At 42.4% G+C, this 24,483-nt stretch overlaps 1 protein-coding gene and 1 pseudogene across 1 annotated transcript; one reads left to right on the top strand and one right to left on the bottom strand.

The window, feature by feature from the left end:
• The first annotated feature begins 857 nt into the window (after positions 1-857).
• LOC141075620 (uncharacterized) lies at positions 858-6,965 on the top strand. Its single transcript, XM_073562725.1, has 2 exons — positions 858-960; positions 5,639-6,965. Exons 1-2 carry the CDS (start codon positions 858-860, stop codon positions 6,910-6,912), a joined length of 1,377 nt encoding a protein of 458 aa, XP_073418826.1. The 3' UTR covers positions 6,913-6,965.
• Positions 6,966-16,917: 9,952 nt separating this feature from the next.
• LOC141075619 (uncharacterized) lies at positions 16,918-21,303 on the bottom strand (annotated as a pseudogene).
• Positions 21,304-24,483: the final 3,180 nt, after the last annotated feature.

Genomic DNA, 24,483 nt, shown 5'->3' with positions numbered 1-24,483 from the left:
TGTAAAGCGCTGCGGATTATGTTAGCGCTATATAAAAATAAAGATTATTATTATTATACATATAAACAATGTATCGGTGAAGTCACAAATAGAGGGGCGTGAGGAGGAATGATTCCCACTTGCAATGGCTGAACTGCAATCAGCAAGTCCCAGAATCTCTCGTGGATCTGGGAGAATCCCACAGAACCCTGCAAACAACGACTGACAGATTTTGGCTGCATATAACAGTAATGACTGGAATCTGGATGAGATTAGTAGAGTTACACTTACCACCCGGAATATGCCAGAGCAATAAGTGAGAAAAAGCACAAGCTCAGCAATTCATGAAGCAGGTGCAGGAGGAAAAGTAGATCCTGGGTCCAGGATGATCCATGCAGGACAAGGGGAAGAAAATGCCCTACAAGACCCTAAAGGGCGAACCATAGTCTATCCCCAAGACTCCACCCTGACAGTCCACAGCTCCCCCTGTGCTAAACAAGCCCTGCACTCCCCCATGGAAGAGCCCAATGTGTTTCTTCCAAGCTGAGTCATCAGGGGACTTATCCTTGTGATAGGAGGTGAGGTGCCATAGTGCTGAGCTAGAGAGGAATGGATCCCTTGCACTCCCTGTCTAAAGTTGTGAGGAACGGGAGGGGACAAAAAGGGTTAACTTTAAATAGATGATGAATTACCACTGCACATTAGGAATTCCCACAGGTGTTAACATTGAACATACCCCATATGGTGTGCATGCCATTATGTCTCCAATCAATAGAGCGTCCTACAGACACGTGTTACCCAGAGAAAGGGGGAGTATGAAAAAACATACCATGGTACTTCTGGTGGATGGAACGCACGCCAGTGTGCCATAAAGGCGCATGAGCCGCAAGAAAAAAATCCGACACCCAAATGAAGGCGGGCTACTAATTGTGTCCAATGAGGCCGAGGTGTGCGCTCCACAACCTAGTGTTTCCAGCAAGTGTAACGCACGCCAATGCCACATCCGGCAAGTGGAACGCATGCCATCGCCAAATCTGGCAAGTGGAATGCACGCCAATGCCACATCCTGCAAGCGGAACGCACGCCAACACCACATCCTAGAAGCGGAACGCACGCCAACGCCACATCCTGCAAGAGGAACGCACGCCACATCCTGTCAGCGGAACACACGCAAACGCCACATCCGGCAAGTGGAACGCACGCCAATGCCACATCCGGCAAGTGGAACGCATGCCATCGCCACATCCGGCAAGTGGAATGCACGCCAATGCCACATCCTGCAAGCGGAACGCACGCCAACACCACATCCTAGAAGCGGAATGCACGCCAACGCCACATCCTGCAAGCGGAACGCACGCCACATCCTGTCAGCGGAACACACGCAAACGCCACATCCGGCAAGTGGAACGCACGCCAATGCCACATCCGGCAAGTGGAACGCATGCCAACGCCACATCCTGCATGTGGAACGCATGCCAACACCACATCCTGCAAGCGGAATGCACGCCAACGCCACATCCGGCAAGTGGAACGCACGCCAATGCCACATCCGGCAAGTGGAACGCATGCCAACGCCACATCCTGCAAGTGGAACGCATGCCAACACCACATCCTGCAAGCGGAACGCACGCCAATGCCACATCCGGCAAATGGAACGCACGCCAATGCCACATCCGGCAAGTGGAACACACGCCAACGCCACATCCGGCTTTGATGGCACCTTCCCTTTAAACTGCCAGGGTTTTTGTTGCAGCCACTCCTGTGCTGTCCCTGTGGTGTACATCTATGTTATGGGGCCCAAAAGAGTTCATTTGTAAAAAAAATGTTTCACTTGTTGAAACATAATAAAATGTGTCTTCTGCTTTTTGCATATTTTTTTCTTCTTACAAGAATTGTTGGAGCCAGTTTTCTTCAGAAACATTTTAATATCGGCTTTTTCTGATGTTTCTCTTGTAATATAGGAAAGCCTAAGGCCAGAAATAAACCCCATAAATCACTGTACATGGAGACTTTGGGGTCAGATCATTTCTGTCCGTTGTGTTTGTGGAAACAAAAAATCTTTTCTAAAAGCCTCAAACTTCTGTGTGTGAATCAGAGCTGAGATCTAACGTAGATGGGGAGAGGGTTAAATTAACCCTTCACGGTTGATCCAGTGATTTCCAAATTAATCCACATGGCGTTCCTAGCAACTGGGAATGACCACACGTAGACGGGGGGTCTCTGTACGGGAGGATCAAGACAGATCACTAGTCCCCTTTATTTTAGTCACTTCTTTTATAATATTTTGCTTAATTATGCAAAGTTCTCAACTACCAAAAGCATCATGGTAATGCTTCACTTTATAAGCCAATAATATTGCAAGAAAACCGGAAACTACATATATGTCCGTCATAGAAAGGAGTATAATGGCATACTCTTCAGAGTATTACACCCCAGGGTCCCTTATCTTGTACCTGATGAGGAACAGTTTGGTTTCATAACAGCCTGAACTTTTCATCCCAATTACAAAAAAATTATCTTAAAGCAACAAAAATGGAGAAACGAAACCTTCAGAAAATGTAGAAAATAAAACTTCAGCTCTGATTTTAGTTTTAACCCTTCACAACGTGATAGAAGATTACAGTGCGGGGAAGACGGGAAACATTCATATAGACGGCTGGTGGGGATGGAGGCAGTGACCGACTCTGGCCAAATCTGTCTCTAGAGCCGTAGTAGAAGATGAGGATGTCGTCCTTATCATGAAGGAGTTATTTCTCATGTCACATGTAATGAATATCTCCTGCAGTATGGCTAATGCCGATTCCAGTGTCGGTAATGAGACGAGAATTAGCGTTATGGAAGATGAGTCTATGAGGAACATGTTCAGCTGCCGACTCCGAGGAGGAAACTGCTTGTTGTCTGTGGCTTAAATATATAGGTTTTATTAGTAGATGTCAGGGAAGAAAATTAAACACTGTAAAATAATCTCATATGTTTCCCTTATTATCTCCAGTAATTGTATTATTACACAGGATTCTTATGATTTTACATCGGTTCTTCTTTTCATTCAGGTCTTTATAATATCGGATCCTCTCAGTGAAGATCTTCTACAAAAGAGAATTTTCCTGTTTTACCCATCAAGGATGGATATGGACAAAGACAAGATGGCGGAGAGGATGTTACACCTCACCCTAGAGATCCTCTTCCGTCTCACTGGAGAGGTGAGAGATTCTGATGACGTCACATTACATCATTCTTATCTATGGGAATAACAGATGGACAGAACTGGAGAGGTGAGGACTTTGGAAATGTCTGTAGTGAGATTTATTAATGTGTCTCCATAACCAGGATTACACAGTGGTGAGAAAGACCTCTAGTGATCGCTGTCAGGACCCTGTGCCTGAGGGATGGGGAGGACTCCTGAGCCCAATCACGGGACCTCCACCTCACCCCCTGATCCATGAGGACATCAATGATCAGAAGATCCTAGAAATCATCTACAAGATGATTGAGCTGCTGACTGGAGAGGTGACACTGCTGGGAATGCTGGGACATTATACAGTAACACTATGAAGGGATCGGGGGATGACGGTATCATTGTATGTGTCAGGTTCCTATAAGGTGTCAGGATGTCGCTGTCTATTTCTCCATGGAGGAGTGGGAGTATTTAGAAGGACACAGAGATCTGTACAAGAACATCATAATGGAGGTTCCCCAGTCTCTCACATCTCCAGGTAATAGACAGGACTAAATACACACGGCCTATAATTATCTGTGTGTAAAGTATGAATTCAGTCCCTGTATGTGTTTCCTCCAGATCTATCCAGTAAGAGGACAACACCAGAGAGATGTCCCCGTCCTCTTCCACAGGACTTTAACCAAGAAGATCCTAATGCTCCTCAGGATCATCAGGTAGATGGAGAGAAGGTGTCAGGAGATCTCCCCTATGATGTGTAGATGGCTGTGAAGGTCTTGTGCTCAGTCTTGTTTTATCCACCAGTATTATATGTCTTATACTTGTGTGATGAGAACGGTGGAGATGGCAGGATTAGAGCTGATCATAGATGGGACTTCTCCATCTGTCTGTGACTTTTACAATATTTGTTTCAGGGTGAAGATCTGACCCATATTAATACTACAGAGACATATGTGAGGGGTGATGAGTGGTGTAAAGAGGAGATTCCCACATATGACTACCCAGGTGAGTAGTAACCACTGAATGCAGAGAAGTCACAGATTCCTCTCAGTCACCGGCTATGGCTGCTTTATCGGTGGTGTAGTCCGGCCGTATTACCATGATCACCATTTTGCCTCTAGACCACAACATTCTCCTCCACCCAAAGCTGTTCAAATTTGTTTGGGCATTGAAAGCCCTTTTCTATAGAACTTATAACCTGGAGGATCCACCTACCCCCAGGTATTAGTGTGAGGGTGATCCCTTAAAGCGAGATCTATATGATTGCTTGTACCTGATCCAATATAGGCCGAGTGTCACACCGAACACAGAGTTAGATGTCTACTTCTTTCTTAGCAAAGGCTTTTACACAACTGAAGTTTATTCTCAAGACAAAGAGACAGGAAACGGGTGTCACACAATCTTCTGAGTAGCCAGTGTCAGTCTATGATAGGTCCATTTCAACTTCACTTCCATATATGACCCAGCATAATAGGATTGTGAATTCTGGCTGATGAATTGGGACATATATAAATTTGTAGGATAATATGCTCTAGCAAGCTATCTGTCATAAACAAATGAAAAAAAAATTAGTCCAAATTTTTCCACCTCCACATTTACACTTGGAATGAAATTAAAATTAGGGATGAATGGAGTAGCCGAATCCGAAGCCTCCCATCTGGGAAATGCTTCATCAAGAGGCAAAGCCCCTTGGACATTGGTATGCGCCAATTCACGAGCACTAGGGACAGCGCTAGTACTGGGCATTGTTCCCTGAGTTGGAGACATTTCTCCAGAAGCGCTATTTGTCTTTCTTGTTGTACTGGTCCTTGTGTCTGAGAATGGACCAGAATCACTGCTCATTTCTGAGCTATCACTGTCGCTGCTACTAAAGCCCTCGAAATCCACATCGCCATCTGACACTGCACTTTCTTCAATGTCAGAACATAAAAGTGCATAAACCTCCTCTGCACTATAATACTGATGGGCCATTTTATTAGTTTTGATTTTTTTTTTTCCGGAAAAAGAAAACTCTGACATGACTGATGTGACGTGACCCAATTATTGGGGAGACAATTGAGAAAAGCCTAATTCTTTGGCCTAATCCTAACTTTAGCCTAACAGTAACTCTAACTTTAGCCACAACATTAACCATAACTATAGCATTAACTCTATCCTGCCTTATCTGTTTTTCTATTGACAAATGATGGACCTGATTGGGGACTTGTTTTTGTGAGATGAGAATTGGTATTATTTTTGCCTACATAACATTGATTGGTTTCTTTTTATTCGATATTTGGGAGGCAGAATGAACCAACAGTTGAATACCACACACTACTGGTTCATCCAACAAGGTTTTCTATTAGACTGTGAACTGTCATTGTCTTGGTAAATAATTAAAGTTTTTTACATAGCTTGCCATTTTTATGGACAGTTTAAGTAGAAATATTCAAAAATATAAAACTCAAGGATATTTTATTAAAAAAAAATTGTTTATCTTGGCAGATGACTGTACCAGGAGATCAGAGGGACAGCTGACATCTTCAATTTTTAAATCTGATGATCTTGAGATCCTACAAGATACAACTGAAGTGAATGCCATTACTCCAGATATACCATCATCCATTCACAGCAAAGATCTGTCATCTGATCCTATGAAACAGGTCCCATCTCCTGATTCATTACCGACTACTAAGGAAAATCAAAGTCACAAAAGAGGCATTAAAAAACACACTGCTCCTAAAGCAAAGAAGTCATTTTCATGTTCAGAATGTGGGAAATATTTTAACAAGAAATCTCATTTTGTTACACACCAGAGAACTCACACAGGGGAGAAGCTTTTTTCATGTTCTGAATGTGGGAAATGTTTTAACTGGAAATCACAATTGGTTAATCACCATAGAACTCACACAGGGGAGAAGCCTTTTTCATGTTCAGAATGTGGGAAATGTTTTAACTGGAAATCACATTTGGTTAATCACCATAGAACTCACACGGGGGAGAAGCCTTTTTCATGTTCAGAATGTGGGAAATGTTTTAACTGGAAATCACAATTGGTTAATCACCATAGTACTCACACGGGGGAGAAGCCTTTTTCTTGTTCAGAATGTGGGAAATATTTTAACCGGAAAGAACATCTTATTAGTCACCAAAGAACCCACACAGGAGAGAAGCCTTTTTCATGTTCAGAATGTGGGAAATGTTTTAACCAGAAAGCGATTCTTGTTACACATCAGAGAATTCACACAGCAGAGAAGCCATATTCATGTTCAGAATGTGGGAAATGTTTTAACAGGAAATTTCATTTTGTTACTCACCAGAGAACTCACACAGGGGAGAAGCCTTTTTCATGTTCTGAATGTGGAAAATGTTTTAACTGGAAATCACAATTGGTTAATCACCATAGAACTCACACAGGGGAGAAGCCTTTTTCATGTTCTGAATGTGGAAAATGTTTTAACTGGAAATCACAATTGGTTAATCACCATAGAACTCACACAGGGGAGAAGCCTTTTTCCTGTTCAGAATGTGGGAAATGTTTTAACCAGAAAGCAATTCTTGTTAGACATCAGAGCAGTCACACGGGGGAGAAGCCTTTTTCCTGTTCAGAATGTGGGAAATGTTTTAACCAGAAAGGAAGTCTTAATGAACACTATAGAACTCACACAGGGAAGAAACCTTTTTCCTGCTCAGAAAGTGGGAAATATTTTAACAGGAAAGCACTTCTTGATCGCCATCAGAGCAGTCACACAGAGGAGAAGCCTTTTTCATTTTCTTAATGTGGGAAATATTTTACTTGAAAATCAACTGTTAATAAACATCAGAGACGTCACATAGGGGAGAAGCCTTTTTTATGTTCATAGTGTTGGAATAGTTTTAACCAAAACTGAATCTCCTTAAATGGGTTGTCTCTTGTCACTCCTCATGTTTGCTGACAAAAGGATAAAACTAAACTTTATTAATTCCAAATGTAAAACTATACCCATAATTTACCCCCTGAGGCTATGTGTACACGTGTGGAATTGCGGGAATTCCGGAATTCCATTCCGCGGGATATATGCAAGAAAATTCCCACCTATTTCCCGCTTAAAAACTAGTGATTTGCAAGTGTAATTAGTTTTCCAAATGCTAGCGTTTTCCAAGCGATCTGTAAGGCCTCTTTCACACTTCAGTTTTTTGCATCAGTTCAAATCCGCCAAAAAGTCATACAAGCGGATCCGTTGTTAACTGATGTGAACGGATGGCACAGGATTCGTTTTGAGACGGATCCTGAAAATGAGGAAATTTAAAGGAAACGCTGGCCGGGAGCGAGAGAGAGATATTTTTTTTTCATCCAGCACCCAGAAAGAATTTCGGGTTAAATGAGTGTCTGGAGGATCCGCCAGAGGAAAAAACGTTACAAGGTCCGTTTTGAAACCTTTGAGGATGGTGACGGACTGCAACTTTTGGCGGATCCTCAAAAAAAACGGATGCAACGGACAGCAATCCGTCACAATCCGCCATTAATGCAAGTCAATGGGGAAAAAAACGGATCCTCAAAAAAAAATTGAGGATCCGTTTTTTTAAAAACCTGGCGGATTGTGACTGATTGTAAAAAACTGAAGTGTGAAAGAGGCCTAACTAATCTCCAAGCAGTGAGGGAAAAACTATGCAAATAGTTTAAATAATCAAGTAATGCTATTTGATTTCATCTTCATTCTTACCCTTTAAGCAAATACTGAATGTGGGACACTTGTTAAGTCTAAAAATAGGTTACATACCTGTATATAAAGAGTAAAGAGACAGAGGGAAAAAGCCAGAGAGATTCTGCCAAGACATCCATACATCCCAAAAGGACCAGAGACAGGACGGCAGCCATTTACATCATGGCTTCATTGCGAGGGACACGGATCTATGATTCTATATAGGAAACAACCTAGGGGTTTTCAGCCTCAGTTGGAAGAATACAGATCTGCTTCATTGACCATTGCTGAACTATGGATACGTTTCCTGACAGGTTATGATCCTCAGATCAACTAGCCTTGTTCCTTGTATGGATTCAATGGACTGCCATCTTCCTGCACTTGTTGTCACTTCCTCTCTGTGTGCATGCCACAGGTGGAGTAACCGACCCTGGAATATGAAGCCAGGTTGTGATCTTCGGATCAACTGGCCGTGTATGGACTGTCATCTTCCTACGCTTGTTGTTACCTCCTCTCTTTGTGTGTGCCACAGGTGAGGTAGCGACCCTGGAAGATATGTAGTCACAGCTGCTCTTATCCCAGCGGGTCAGTGGAGGGTGAGACTCTGTAATGTGCCCCATCTTGGGTATTTTCCTGGGACTGTTCTATGTGTTATCTGCCTGTTTTGTGGTACAATAAAGCATTGCCACACTGTTTTACCCTCACCCTGTGCTGTATGAGTAGCGTTTTGCCCACTAAAAAAGGAGAGCAGGAGTTTGGCAGGGGAAGAGTCCTGAGGAGATCATTTGCATATTCCCAGTGCCTTCTGGAATAAGTGAAGAGTCTCCGCGAGCTCAACGATCACTGGATTTTGGCCGTTGCAGCTGAAAAGAGGAAATCGGTAAACCGCGCGCCTATCAGCACGTGAATTTTGGCTCATTTTTCATCAATTCGAAATTTCTTTAACAATAATATGGAAGAGGCCAGGAGCCATTTGGTGAGCTGCATTTCTTGCTACATGTTCACAGACTTACCAGTGGAAAAGCCAAACTTCACCTGCCACAAATGCAAGCTTGTGACCCTGTTGGAGGAAAAGTTGCAAAATCTCGAAGAGAGGTTAGCTACATTGAAGATCATTAAGGAAGGTGAAGAGTTCTTAGACAGAGCAGAATTATCTCTTCATGTTACAGAAAGAGAAGAAATTTGAAGTGCACCTGAAGAAACAGAGGAATGGAGACATGTGACCCAGAGAAGCAGGAGGATTGGGAGGCAGTCAGCACCCATACTGCTCAGAAACCAGTACCAGGCTCTCACGCAGGAGAACGATGAAGAAATACATCAGGATAAGACTTTGCCCACAAACAGCAACCTTGTACGCCTTCAGAGTCCTCCTGGATGGAGAAAGAAAAATGTTGTGAAGAAGAAACGGAGATTGGTGGTCATGGGGGACTCCCTGTTGAGAGGAACAGAAGCCACTATCTGCAGACCGGATATAACTTCAAGAGAAATGTGCTGTCTTCCAGGTGCAAAAATTAAAGATGTGTCTGACAGGATATCAGGACTCTTCAGACCTACAGATGACTACCCATTCCTGCTACTACATGTGGGGACAAATGACACTGCAAGAAACGACCTGGAAACCATCTGCAGAGACTTTGAAGACTTAGGCAAGAAAGTGAAAGAACTGGGAGCGCAGGTGGTCTTCTCTTCCATCCTCCCAGTGGATGGCCATGGAACAAGGAGGTGGAATAAGATTCTGCAGGTGAACAACTGGCTACGTCGATGGTGCCGTCAGCAACGATTTGGATTTCTGGATCACGGAGTGAACTACTTATACGATGGACTACTTGCTAGAGATGGGGTGTGAAGAAAAAATCTCTTTCTTACTTTTTTCTTTAGTAAGAGCACAGTGAGGATAGAATGGAAAACAATATTAAATTGTGTGGATAAAACAAATCTTGTTTACTGTTCATTCAAAAAAAGATTACAAAAATGAAGAAAAGTAAGTTCATAGCACACAAAATATAAATATTAGATTAAAAGAAGAGAAAAAACAAGCATTCATTGGTTCTTACATGTGGTCTTGAGGCATGTGGTATGTGTTGGAGATTCTCAAGGTATGAGAAATTTCCCTGTAAACGACTTAGGTCGGCTTTTATACTATTTTGACCCATAGACTTGCATTAGTGTCTATTTTTCCTGTCTCATAACCACATCTGGTGATCTGCCGCTATGTTCATAGCTTCTACCATGTTAGAACAACAGTAGTAACTTATAGAATACGTATATTAGTTTTTATGCATTACCTTTGAAAAACTTAAGCCTATGGCCTTTGACCTTTGCAACCATTTACAACCTCCAAATAGCCACATATTGACAGTTCTGACAAATGCCCTATAGTTCTGACAGAGAACAGATGTATCAGCCAAAGTACTCAGAATAGCTCAGTCACCCACTAACCAGAGTCTCTGCTTCCCTGCATATGTTAAGCAATCTATATTATTTTTTATTATAGAAATACTGATATTTTAGAGTCCCCCTGATTATGATTTGAGAAATATCATAATCCTAAACTTATTCTCTCACCATTCGTATCACATTCATTCTTTATTCTGAAAACCTTGTATCAACATCTGCTTTGAATGTCATCTGAATTCTCAAACCTATTGTAAAAATTACGTCAGAGAGTTATATTTTTCCGTTTTAACATCTCTCTTAAAATATCCTCTTCCTTTTTCATTTCTATCTTTATATTTTTATAAATTCTCTTAATTTTACACATAATAACTATTTGATATATTATACACAGCAAAACTATAATAAACCCAGCAAAGAGCAAACAGATGAACGGCATACTAGGGCACACAAATCACCACATTACCAGATGGAGCTCTTTATCTGAAATATTGCGGCATATGATTCAGTCAAAAAACGGAGGTGCTTGCATGAAAAAACATGAATATTTCAATGTGAAGCGAAAAAAGAAGAAATATGCAGCACTCACCGATGTAGCTGAAAAACTGTGCGTCTTTATTTCACATATTTTCCATCAAATGTGTGGACATGCAGGACGTGGAGGAATGCTAGGGGAGAGAGGTGCCGGACAACGGTCGTTTCGCGATTACTCGCTTCTACGGGTCCAGGTGAGGGGATTAGCTAAAGGTCATTCCCTTTATAGGATCACAGACCTTACTAATTAACATACATAACAAGTTGTGAAACAAACATTTACAAAAAAATATATAGTTATACAATATACAGAGTGCAAGATACTAGTAAAGAATAAATCTTTCCATATCGATTTACAAGATAATCTATATTTTTACAATATCATAGGAAGATTATAATCTAAATAACTTTACATACAATTTTTTATATAACATTTTTTATAAAAATACTGATAGACCGATCCGGTCATTTAGTCCCAAAGGACCTTGTGCGTTCGCTTTCAGGATCCATTTTGCTTCTTGTTGCAATAAAGCTTTGTCATGGTCACCTCCTTGAGGTGGAAAATTGACCTTTTCAATCCCTGCAAAACTCAAAATTTCTGGGTTAGCTTTCTGCACATCTTGAATATGCTTAATTAATCGCAGTGAGCCCTTTACTGATGTAATAGATCTATAGTGTTCACCAAAACGTATCGTAAGTGGTCTTATAGTTTTTCCAATATAAAAATAACCACATGGACAAAAAATAACATAAACCACGAATTTAGTTTGACAAGAAATGTAGTTTTGTACCTTATGTTCCATAGAGCCGAAATGTATAGAATTCCCTGTCAGATGAAGATGACAGTATTTGCAGTGACCACATTTATAATTTCCTTTTATTGATAAATCTCGTAGCCAATTTTTTTGAGGGGGACGAAGTCTATGATGTACTAATAAATCCCCTATATTATGTGCCCTTTTGTATGCAAATTGAGGAACTAATTTACCATCTGTGTGTAAGGTTTTTTCTGTGTCAATGAGATACCAGTGTTTTCTCACTGCTGCATGGATTGCTCTATCTATTGCACTATGTTTGAAACAAAAATTAAATTTTTTTGTAGGTTTGACTACACTATTTAATTTTTTAGTCCTTTCCTCTAATAAATCCATCTGAGAAAATTTTTTTACCCTTTCATATGCTTCATTTAATAAAGTCATAGTATATCCCCTTTGCAAAAAACGTTGTTTCAGCTCAGAAATTTGTTCATTAAAAATGGTTTCATCATTATTCAGTTTTCTTACTCTAGAGGCTGAGTTCACACGTGGTGTTTTTTTCGCGTTTCCGCTGCGGTTTTAACTGCGCGATTTTGCCGCGAAAACGCAAAAAATAAGCATCCCATGCATTCCTATGGGATTCCGCAATGCTGTGCTAATGCTGCGGTTTTTACCGCGGCGGAATCGCTTTGCGGTAAAAAACGCAGCATGCTCATTAATTTGCGGAATCGCGGCGATCCCGCACCCATAGGAATGTATTGTTCCGCTTACTTCCCGCATGTGGCTGTGCACACCATGCGGAAAGTAAGCAGAACAATTGCGGATGGTACCCACGGTCCGGAGGAGAGGAGACTGTCCTCCGGGCTTTGGGTACCATATCCCTGTAAAAAATAGAATTTTAAAATAAAAAATATTGTTATTCTTACCTTCCAGCGTCCCGCGCAGCCTTCCCGCTTCTCTCCACACTTCCGTTCCCAGTAATCATTTGCGAAAATGCCCGCGATGGCGTCCGTTCTCGCGGGATCGCGAAGTCTCGCGGTCATTCGCGCGACGTCATCGCGAATAACCGCGATCCCGCGAGAACGGACGTCATTGCGGGCATTTTCGCAAAGGATTACTGGGAACGCGTGCGCGGGACGTCGGAAGGTAAGAATAACACCATTTTTTATTTTTTTTTACATTCTATCTTTTACTACTGATGCCGCATAGGCAGCCTCAGTAGTAAAAAGTTGGTCACACTCGTCAATCACTATGTTTGACGAGTGTGACCAACCTGTCAATCAGTTCTCCAAGCGATGCTACAGATTGCTTGGAAAACGCTAGCATTTTGCAAGCTAAATACGCTTGCAAAATGCTAGTTTTTCCGCGGGAAAATCGTGGGAATTTAAAATGCGATTTTCCCGCGGAATGGAATTCCAGAACTCTCGCGGGAATTTCCGCGAGAGTTCCGGTACGTGTGAACTTAGCCTTAGCATTTGACTATATGGAAGTCTCTTTTTAGTGTGTAATGGGTGAGCGCTCTTATAATGTAAGTAATTATTTGTTGCTGTTTCTTTTCTAAACACTTCTGTTTTTAAAGAACCATTTTTTATTTTAAATTTGACATCAATAAAATCTATTGTGTTTCCCCCAAATGAAAATGTGAAGCGCATGTTGTCACTGTTCACATTGTTCAGGTATTTTACAAAATCTGCGAATTCTTCCTGAGAACCGCCCCAGATAATAAAAATATCATCCACAAAGCGAAAATATGCTTGTAAATGTCTTAAGTGTGGATTTAGGGCTGTTTTTATATAAAACTCTTCAAATCGTGCTAGAAATAAATTTGCATAAACACAAGAGACTGGCGTGCCCATTGCTGTGCCCACCCTTTGTATGACACAAGAGACTGGCGTGCCCATTGCTGTGCCCACCCTTTGTATGACACAAGAGACTGGCGTGCCCATTGCTGTGCCCGCTCTTTGTATGACACAAGAGACTGGCGTGCCCATTGCTGTGCCCACCTTTTGTATATACCACTTATCCAGAAATTTGAAGGCATTATGTGTCAAAACATAATCAAGTGACTCGATAATAAAGGAAATAAAATCCTGTGATTTGTTTGTGTAAAATCTCCTTTATTGCTGCTATGCCTTTATCATGGGGGGTGCGGGTATATAGACTCTCAACATCAATAGATGCAAAGGAGAAATGTGGTTGCCAATGGAAATCTTTCAATTTTTTCAATAAATCTCCTGAATCTTTTACAAAGGATGGCACAGCTTTTAGTAAAGGTTTTAGTAGCCAGTCTAAGTATTGTGAAAGTGGTTCAGTCAAAGAGTTTTTCCCTGAAATTATAGGGCGACCCGGAGGCTCTTTTAAAGACTTGTGCACTTTTGGCACACTGTACCAAAAGGGAATTTCTCGGTATTCTGGAAAGAGTTTTTCTGCTCTCTTTTTTGATAATATCCCCAATTGAACATACTTTCTTAAAAGAGATCTTAATTTGTCCTTATATTTATGCAAAGGGTTGTCGTTTAGCATACAGTAGGTATTACTATCATTCAAGTGATTTAGGGCATCTTGTATATAGTATGTCTTATCCAAAAGACCCAAATTCCCTCCTTTATCAGATCTCCTGAACACAGTATCACTCCATCCCTTCATTTCTTGCAAAGCTTTCATCTCAGATGCTCTCAAATTTTTTTCTGACATGGGATAGAGTAAAGCTTCTACATCCTTGATGACCATATCATGGAAAAGATCGATACTGTTCCCAGGAGATATAGGAGGCATGAAATTTGATTTTATTCCTCCTTTAAAAGGTATTGGTATTTCTTCATTGGAATTAACTGATTCCAGGGAGAAATCTGGTTCAGTTATACTCATTAACATTTCAACATCACTTAAAAATTGTCTGGGACAGATATCTGAATTTAGCATAAAGCCTAAAGGACCAATAGTTGGAGGTTTCTCACCTTCATGTATAGGAACAGAAACTGCAGCTGAAACACTGGAAAAAAATTTTTTAAGATGTAGCTTTCTTATACTTTTAAACAATTCAATCCTAAAATCGACATAATCAAATTTTTCTGGAATACAACAAATTTAAGCCTTTAGATAGAACTTCAGTATGTTCACTGGATAATTGGTGCTTTGAAAGGTTTATTATACTTAGATTGTCCTTGGAGGTGTTATTTCCTCCATACTTGCTTGCGTTTCTTGATTTTGTAATTTTCCGGCCTCATCTTGTTTTTTCCTAAAGCGGGCGTATTATTAGAGGTAGAAGGAAAAGTAAGCATGCTTGAGTCCTCTCGATCGTCTGCAACACTTGAGTCCGAATCCGTGGTCCATCCTTCATAGTTATTTTTCTTTTTATGAGCCATGTTGTATCTCCGCTTTTTAGAAAAAGAGGAACGATTTTTATTCCAGGAAAAAATCATGTTATTTTCATAGTCATTTTTATCTCTCAAAAATTTTCCTTTTTTCTTCTGTTTAATATCAATTTGTTGTAATACGAGTTTTTTATCCAATTTTTTGTAAAAATTTGTATTTTGGTTTTCTGTGTAGCGTGACTTTAATTCTGATTTCGCTTTCTCCAACTGTTCAGTCAGATGATCATACTCCTGCTCATTTTTCTCTGCTACCAATTGTAATAAATTGAGAGAACATTGGTGAAGGAGATCAGTCCATTTCTTTTGGAGAATAGGATCATCTTGAAATTGTGAAATTTCCTTGAAGATACGTAAACCTCTCGGGACTCTCTTGCATTCAGTGTATGATTTCAATGATTTTACAGTCCAGAATGATCGGATTTCTCAGCTAATGATTGTATTTTAAATTCAAGTGATCTTGTGCTGATAATATGCAGCTCTTCCTTACGATTGCATCCTCTCCTCCTGCTAAAAGTCCCTGTTCAACCGCACTCATATCAGAAAGCTCCATATTTACGTCTGTGTCCATTGTATGGATAAAAAGTGAGTGAAATAAACCCTGTGCTCAGTTCAATTACACAAGTTGAATGATCCCAGCAAAGAGCAAACAGATGAACGGCATACTAGGGCACACAAATCACCACATTACCAGATGGAGCTATTTATCTGAAGTATTGCGGCATATGGTTCAGTCAAAAAATGGAGGTGCTTGCATGAAAAAACATGAATATTTCAATGTGAAGCGAAAAAAGGAGAAATATGCAGCACTCACCAATGTAGCTGAAAAACTGTGAGTCTTTATTTCATATAATTTCCATCAAATGTGTGGACATGCAGGACGTGGAGGAATGCTAGGGGAGGGAGGTGCCGGACAACGGCCGTTTCGCGATTACTCGCTTCTACGGGTCCAGGTGAGGGGATTAGCTAAAGGTCATTCCCTTTATAGGATCACAGACCTTACTAATTAACATACAAAACAAGTTGTGAAACAAACATTTACAGAAAAATATATAGTTATACAATATACAGAGTGCAAGATACTAGTAAGGAATAGATCTTTCCATATCGATTTACAAGATAATCTATATTTTTACAATATCATAGGAAGATTATAATCTAAATAACTTTACATACAATTTTTTATATAACATTTTTTATAAAAATACCGATAGATCGATCCGGTCGTTTAGTCCTTTGGGACTATCAGTATTTTTATAAAAAATGTTATATAAAAAATTGTATGTAAAGTTATTTAGATTATAATCTTCCTATGATATTGTAAAAATATAGATTATCTTGTAAATCGATATGGAAAGATTTATTCCTTACTAGTATCTTGCACTCTGTATATTGTATAGCAATATATTTTTTTGTAAATGTTTGTTTCACAACTTGCTATGTATGTTAATTAGTAAGGTCTGTGATCCTATATAGGGAATGACCTTTAGCTAATCCCCTCACCTGGACCCGTAGAAGCGAGTAATCGCGAAACGGCCGTTGTCCGGCACCTCCCTCCCCTAGGAAACTAGGGTTTGTAGATGTCTGTCAATCCAAACACTTAAACTTTCGTTAAGTGATCCTATACTCGATATAATTGGATGAAATGGAGGGGGAAAAATTTGTTTGTGTATTTTCGGGAGACCGTAAAACAACAAGGTGACAGGAAAATCTTTATTCAAAAAAGTTTTATTTTTTTTTATTAATTACCCCTAAATTTTCTCCCTCCATTGCAAAAGATTCCAATTCATTTTTACAAACACTAGTAGGGTAACTTGTTACTTTCCTATAAGTATCAACATCATTAAGAATGTCCATAACCAAATTGCTATACAAATTGCTATTTAATCACCCTATATACTGACATGTGGGGTATATGTTTTTTCTATTAGTCATCTTCTGACTGACCTTCAGGGGGTGAATAATGAGTATAGTTTTATATTTTGAGTTAATAAAGTTTAGTTTTATCCTTTTGTTAGCAAACATGAGGAATGACAAGAGACAACCCTTTTAAGAAAATCCAATTTTGGTTAAAACTACTCCAACATTATGAACATAAAAAAGACTTCTCCCCTATGTGATGACTCTGATGTTTATTAACAGTTGATTTCAAGGTAAAAAATTTCCCACATTAAAAAAATGAAAAAGGCTTCTCCTCTGTGTGACTGCTCTGATGGTGATCAAGAAGCGCTTTCCGGTTAAAATATTTCCCACATTTTGAACAAGAAAAAAGCTTCTCCCCTGTGTGGGATCTCTGGTGCCTATCAAGATTTTTTTTCCATTTAAAACATTTCCCACATTTTGAACATGAAAAAGGCTTCTCCCTTGTGTGGGTTCTTTGGTGGCTATCAAGAACTGATTTCCGGTTAAAACATTTCCCACATTCTGAACAGGAAAAAGGTTTCTCCCCAGTGTGGGTTCTCTGGTGTCTATCGCGAACTGATTTCCGGGTAAAACATTTCCCACATTCTGAACAGGAAAAAGGCTTCTCCCCTGTGTGAACTCTCTGATGGTTAACAAAATGTGATTTATGTGCAAAACATTTCCGACATTCTGGACATGAAAAAGATTTCTCTGTGTGAGTTCTCTGGTGGCTATCAAGAACCGATTTCCGGTTAAAACATTTCCCACATTCTGAACAGGAAAAAGGCTTCTCCCCTGTGTGAGTTCTCTGGTGCTTAACAAGAAACGATTTCCATTTGAAACATTTCCCACATTCTGAACAGGAAAAAGGCTTCTCCCCTGTGTGAGTTCTCTGGTGGGTAACAAAATTTGATTTCTGTACAAAACATTAATCACATTCTGAACATGAAAAAGGTTTTGTTCCTGTGTGAATTCTCTGGTGAATAACAAGGTCTGATTTCTGTTTAAAACATTTCCCACATTTTAAACATGAAAAAGGCTTCTAGATTTCACCTGTGTGAGTTCTTTGGTGTTTAGCAAGATTTCCTTTCTGGATAAAACCTTTCCCGCATTCTGAACACGAAAAAGGCTTCTCCCCTGTGTGAGTTCTCTGGTGGTTAACAAAATGTGATTTTTGTGCAAAACATTTCTCACATTCTGGACATGAAAAAGATTTCTCCTCTGTGTGAGTTCTCTGGTGGCTATCAAGAACTGATTTCCGGTTAAAACATTTCCCACATTCTGAACAGGAAAAAGGCTTTTCCCCTGTGTGAGTTCTCTGGTGCCTAACAAGAAACGATTTCCATTTAAAACATTTCCCACATTCTGAACAGGAAAAAGGCTTCTCCCCCGTGTGAGTTCTTTGGTGTATAACAAGATTACATTTCTGGATAAAATATTTCCCGCATTCTGAACATGAAAATGACTTCTTTCCTTTAGGAGCAGTTTGTTTTTTAATGCCTCTTTTGTGACTTTGATTTTCCTTAGTAGTCGGTAATGAATCAGAAGAATCAGAAGATGGGACCTGTTTCATAGGATCAGATGACAGATCTTTGCTGTGAATGGATGATGATATATCTGGAGTAATAGCAATCACTTCAGTTGTATCTTGTAGGATCTCAAGATCATCAGATTTAAAATTTGAAGATGTCAGCTGTCCCTCTGATCTCCTGGTACAGTCATCTGCTAAGATACAAAATAATTATTATTTTTTAATAAAATATCCTTGAGTTTTATATTTTTGAACATTTCTATTTAAACTGTCCATAAAAATGGCAAGCTATGTAAAAAAAACTTTACTTGTTTACCAAGACAATGACAGTTCACAGTCTAATAGAAAACCTTGTTGGATGAGCCAGTAGTGTGTGGTGTTCAACTGTTTGTTCATTCTGCCTCCCAAATATCCAATAAAAAGAAACCAATCAATGTTATGTAGGCGAAAATAATACCATTTCTCATCTCACAAAAAACAAGTCCCCACTCAGGTCCATCATCTGTCAATGGAAAAACAGAGGTTCCCACACTATTAGTGGCTCAAAGGCTGTTGAAAAGCAACAAGGTTTCCATAAACCAATCCAGCAAAATCCGCTCTCACTTCGGAGTCTTGCAGTGTGCGCAAACAACATTTAGGATCCTGTATTTAGCAATATTATAGTGAGAAGAATCCACTTAATTTTTGGTGTGTGTCTCCTGGAGCACAATCTGGGCACTATGTGCTGGGTAAGAAAATGGCAAATGTGTAATTTTCACTCTCCAACATCCACTGTGTGTTAATTTCTGGAAAGTGGCTGTGGAGTCACAATATTCAGTCCTCCTAAGGATTATAACCCTCAGTGAATTAATTTGTAAAATGGAATCACTTTATGGGGATTTTTACTATTCTGGTTTTCTGTCATTTAGTTATATTAGGGATTCTGCATATGGTGTGTCCAATCTCTTCTGGGATCTGTTCCTGCTGTCCAGCTGGAGTAATCTGCTCCCTACTTCAGCCAATTGGAAAGTACCACACCCTACTAAAGCGCAAAGTACATGGCCGGAATCTGCCAGATACAGCGTTGTTCTCCTCTGGTTCAGTCCTCTGTGCTCAGCTTGCGGCTTGTCTATTTATTTTCTGTTGTGACTGTGGCCCATTTACTGACTACTCTTGTGTCTTCTGATTCTGTATTCTGTCCTTCTGGTTCTGACCCGGCTACCTGACTATTCTTCTTGCCATCTGACACCACAGAAGCACCACAGAAGCACCTGATAAGAGATAGATGCTACTGCGCAGGCGCCGCCATCGCCGGTGACATTTTGCTGGATGTAATTTTTTTCTAAGCCTCACAATAGCCACAATATTATAGGCATTATCAACAATAATATCAATGCTATTATATGCATTATGTAATAATGGGGGGCAGGTCAGTGAGGGGTCAGCGACCTGTCATTAGCCAATACAAATGAATATATAATCAGAGCACCACATAAAGCCCCACCCACAGCCCCGCCCCAGAGCACGAGAATCTTATTAACTGAAAACTACAAATACAGATTAAACAACAACCACAAGACGGATTTCATCACCAGGTATCATTGTAATTAGTATAACGGCGCTGACCTGACAGTGTCTGTAGGTTACTGAGCACAATCCTGCTGACAGGTTCCCTTTAAATTTAGCCCTTTGGCATTTGGAAGAGGCGATGGAGAGATTTTTGTTAAGACTATCAGGGAGTTACAGACTTACATAAGTGAGACAAGCCGATGCCACCACAAACTATCATACAGAATGAAGATGTAGAAAAAGACAGAGTTAAAACTTATTTTACATCCCCAACAACAATGTACAGTAAATATGAGGGGAGAACACTAAACCAGAGTTGCATTCATTTCTGGTGAACTATTTGAGCTACTGTGAGTCCTGACCAAAAGAGTAGAGAAACTATTAGTTCTCCTCATTTGAGGAAAGATTGTGCAGTAATTTGAATTCTTTAGGATGGAAAACATAATGGAATTTATGACGTGGAGAGAATCCATGACACCAGGGCTGGAGCCAACACATCTCCTGCAGGCGGGAATAAATGTATATTCCAGCCATCAGCCACGCACAGCTTAGAGATCTATCAGGGCACAGGTGGAATGTTTGTCCTGGAGATTATCACAATCCTCCTGGAAGTTAGTTGGTTTTAATACAAATGTAAAAGTCAGGATAAAGGGAAACTCTGCTGTTATTGGACAGAAATTCACACTTGGCCTCACGGCACATTTACTGTTGTCGCTCATAAAAGGGAAGTTTGGCCAGAAAGACTGGACCTGGTCTTGTAGGGAGTGTGGGGAAGGTGAGTTGACGGACAGACTTGACTGAAGGAAGAAGGGACGGTTTGTGCACTCTAGACGGATATTGGTAATGACAGAAGGGAAACAGCTGAGGAAGATAGAAAAGGAGCGCAATACCTAGATTTGACCACAAGATGGCAGGGGGAGCGTAGTTCAGGACTTGACAGCAGCTTAGGGCTTTAAAAAATACTTAGTCATGGGGTGGGGAGATAGGAACCCAGGAGGGAAATTCCCGAGGAAGGGGATAAATAAGACAGGACAGGGTTCTAGGCTAGGCTAGTCCCGGGAGGAGCTCAGGAGGAGAAGACTCAGTACAGAGGACTGACGATGGTGTAGAGCTCGACCAGGGGACTGAAAGGAAGAGACAGTCAGGAGGGTGGCCCTAACACAAAGAACTGCAGGACAGACGAGGCCCCAGGGGTACAGATTGGACGACAACTTTGGACTGGTGAAGCGGTGGCGGTGCATAGGCCTAGGGCAGCCCCAGCGAAAGATCCGCGAGGAACATCACTACGACAGAAGGAAGGTGAAGGTACCCAGGTCTGAATACAGAGAGCTGTAAAGGAGCTGCGGTGTATGGCTACATTCGTCAGGAGCACGGCCAATAAACTCAGACCTATTGCAGCTGCCGCGGTCTTGGACGCCTGGAGTGGCAGTGGCGTCAAGAGGTCAAATCTCATCGGGAGACCTGCCCCTGGGAGCCACTGACAGCACCCCAGACTTCGGTTGGAGAAGAGGAGCGACTGTGGGCCCTGCTGGAGCAGCCGCCGAAGACATCGCCTGGGAGCCTCCCCGTGGGACCGACAAGCCTGGAGGCTAACCCTGCCGGATGGCGGGGTGAAGATCGGAGGCTGCGGGAGGAGCTGCGGGGTGGCCTGCCGGAGGCTGTGGCAATGGGGTGAGAGAGAGCTTTGCGGCCTCTGCTGGGCTGAGTGACGCCTCTGCCCATGTCCCCGAGCCACCCTGCCCGGCGGCGCCATGTCTTGTGTCGCCAGTGCGGAACCCACCTGTGGCCGTCCCTGCCACGTTCCACCGAGAGTCGGCGGCCTATCCACCGAAGCCTGCCACCACTCCGGCTCCGTCTGCGACTCCAGTTGCGGCCTGCCCCGCGGCCGCGTCCACTTCACTCCCGAAGCTGGCTGCGGCCCACTTGTTGGGCTCTGTAGCCTATCCACCGGGACCCACGGCTGCCCCTGCCCGCCGTCCGGCCCCAGCAGCTGCTGGGCCGCCGGAATCTGTGGCCGCCTCTTCCCCCGCTCTCGACCCAGGCTGCGTCCCTCCCACCGAACTACGTGGCCTACTACGGACCCTCCGTATGGGTAGCAGAAGTCATAGAGAAGAAGGCCCGAGAGTGGGAGATCTGGAGCCTGCTCCACAAAAAAGGAGAGGCAGGCATGGTGGCTTTCCGATCCACCAGTGGCTCGTGTATACCAACCTGGAGAAGGGATACGGGTTCATTCGAGACCTCGCAACCGGCCAAAAGGTATATCTTAATGTGACTTCCATCCGTCACGGCCGGGCTTTGCGGGAGGGGGACTTGTGTCATACTATAAAGAATACTGTCCCCGCGGCTATTATGCGGTAGCCGTGATCGTCGAACCTGAAGGCCACGCGCCCCCGTAAAAAAAGGGACCCCCAAAGACACTCCCAGCATCCCGGGAGCTCCACGGCTGTGAAGCCCCCTACTATCGGCATAACACCGGCTATCAGGAGATGGCCCGGACTACCGGGATTTCGATGCACCGTTGTGCAGGCCTAGAGGACAGTTTCGTGTTCCAGAGAAGGAAAATGTTTTTATGTTTTGCTGTTTATTGTTTTCTCCTGACCAAGCGGGGATGCAGGGAGAAAGTGCTAATGTTAAAGGAAGGGGGAGTATTCCTGTTCTGTTTTAAAATGTGTTGAAAGAAAAAAAGGAAAAACAGGAAAAAAAGAAAAGGGGTTACTCATACTGTTATTAAAGTAGAGGTAACGGTATGCTAACAAGTTGATTTAATGTGTAGTATGTATAAAAAAGTGTAACAGGTCCCGGGTACAGGGTAGGATAAAAACGCCGACCATGACTCTTTTTAATTTGATGGACAAAGAGACGGAAGATATTGAGCCAGACAGTGGTCCGTCAGTGGGCCCCCGACACCACAGACACCCTAAAAGGATGGGCGGGCGCTAGCGATGGCCTGGTAGGGGAAAGGCCTCGGTCATGGTGTTCCGGACAGTAGAGGGTAACAGAAACGGAGAGCAGTGGGAGGTACATGACGTAGAGTAGTCCGGGTGGACCTCGCCAACCTGAAAGAAGCTGTCACGTGCCGTGCGCGCCGGCGGGTAGCAGTAGGCTGCTCGGAGCATGGTGCTCCCGGTTTGGTTCGGCGCCCCCCCCGCGTGTGGCGGGTTTGGCCCGACGAGAGGTCCGACAACAGACGGTGGACAAGCTTCAGGACAACGTAGGTAAGGAGTACGATTGTCGGGGATGACAATACACAAAGGAAGGGGGAGTGTGGGAAGGTGACTTGAAGGATAGACTTGACTGAAGGAAGAAGGGACGGTTTGTGCACTATAGATGGATATTGGCAATGACAGAAGGGAAACAGCTGGGGAAGATAGAAAAGGAGTGCAATACCTAGATTTGACCACAAGATGGCAGGGGGAGCGTAGTTCAGGACTTGACAGCAGCTTAGGGCTTTAGAAAATACTTAGTCATGGGGGCGGGGAGATAGAAACCCAGGAGGGAAATTCCCGAGGAAGGGGATAAATAGGACAGGACAGGGTTCCAGGCTAGGCTAGTCCCGGGAGGAGCTCAGGAGGAGAAGACTCAGTACGGAAGACTGACGACTGTGGAGAGCTCGACCAGGGGACTGACAGGAAGAGACAGTCAGGGGGTGGACCTGACACAAAGAACCGCAGGACAGACGACGACCTTGGACTGGTGAAGCGCTGGCGGTAGATAGGCCTAGGGCAGCCCCAGCAAAAGATCCGCAAGGAACGTCACTACAACAGAAGGAAGGTGAAGGTACCTGGGCCTGAATACGGAGAGCTGTAAAGGAGCTGCGGTGTATGGCTACAGTCGTCAGGAGGATGGCCAATAAACTCGGACCTGTTGCAACCAAAATCTGCCTCCGTCTGGTGTCTGTGTCGTCTGGTCGCGGAAAGCAGTGGACCACCCCCCAATCCGGGCCATTACTACAGGACCATGAGATATTCAGCAGCACAGAAGGGAGAGAAGATTCATCCGATAAGATCTCAGGGATCTAGGAAGCCAACAGCATCATTACCCTCCGCTTTCTCTTACTGGCCCATCATAATACTTTTCTTCAAGTGATTTTCTAACTTGTCAGCACATTCTACGTACGCTGTCATTTGGCTTTATAGTTACAGATCTGGGCAGGTAACGGTCAGCGTCTCCTAAACCCAGAAGGTAGGTGGATCTTCTAGGTGACAAGTTCTATAGAAAAGGGCTTTCAATGCCCAAAGTCTTTTGAACAGTTTTGGGTGGAGGAGAATGTTGTGGTCTAGAGGCAAAATGGTGATCATGGTAATACGGCCGGACTACACCACCGATAAAGCAGCCACAGCCGGTGACTGAGAGGAATCTGTGACTTCTCTGCATTCAGTGGTTACTACTCACCTGGGTAGTCATATGTGGGAATCTCCTCTTTACACCGCTCATCACCCCTTACATATGTCTCTGTAGTATTAATATGGGTCAGATCTTCACCCTGAAACAAATATTGTAAAAGTCACAGACAGATGGAGAAGTCCCATCTATGATCAGCTGTAATCCTGCCATCTCCACCGTTCTCATTACACAAGTATAAAACATGTAATACTGGTGGATAAAACAAGACTGAGCACAAGACCTTCACAGC

This window comes from Dendrobates tinctorius, unplaced genomic scaffold (assembly GCF_039654945.1).
Source record: "Dendrobates tinctorius isolate UK_male_01 unplaced genomic scaffold, ASM3965494v1 ptg000366l, whole genome shotgun sequence".
Classification (NCBI taxonomy): Eukaryota; Metazoa; Chordata; class Amphibia; order Anura; family Dendrobatidae; genus Dendrobates; species Dendrobates tinctorius.
This window is presented reverse-complemented; position numbering and strand designations above follow the sequence as displayed.

Bases quoted from the DNA above. Each gene is read 5' to 3' on its own strand.
- LOC141075620 (XM_073562725.1), top strand. From the start codon at position 858: ATGAGCCGCAAGAAAAAAATCCGACACCCAAATGAAGGCGGGCTACTA. The intron at 961-5,638 runs GTAACGCACGCC...TTATCTTGGCAG, and splicing joins ACCTAGTGTTTCCAGCAAGT to ATGACTGTACCAGGAGATCA.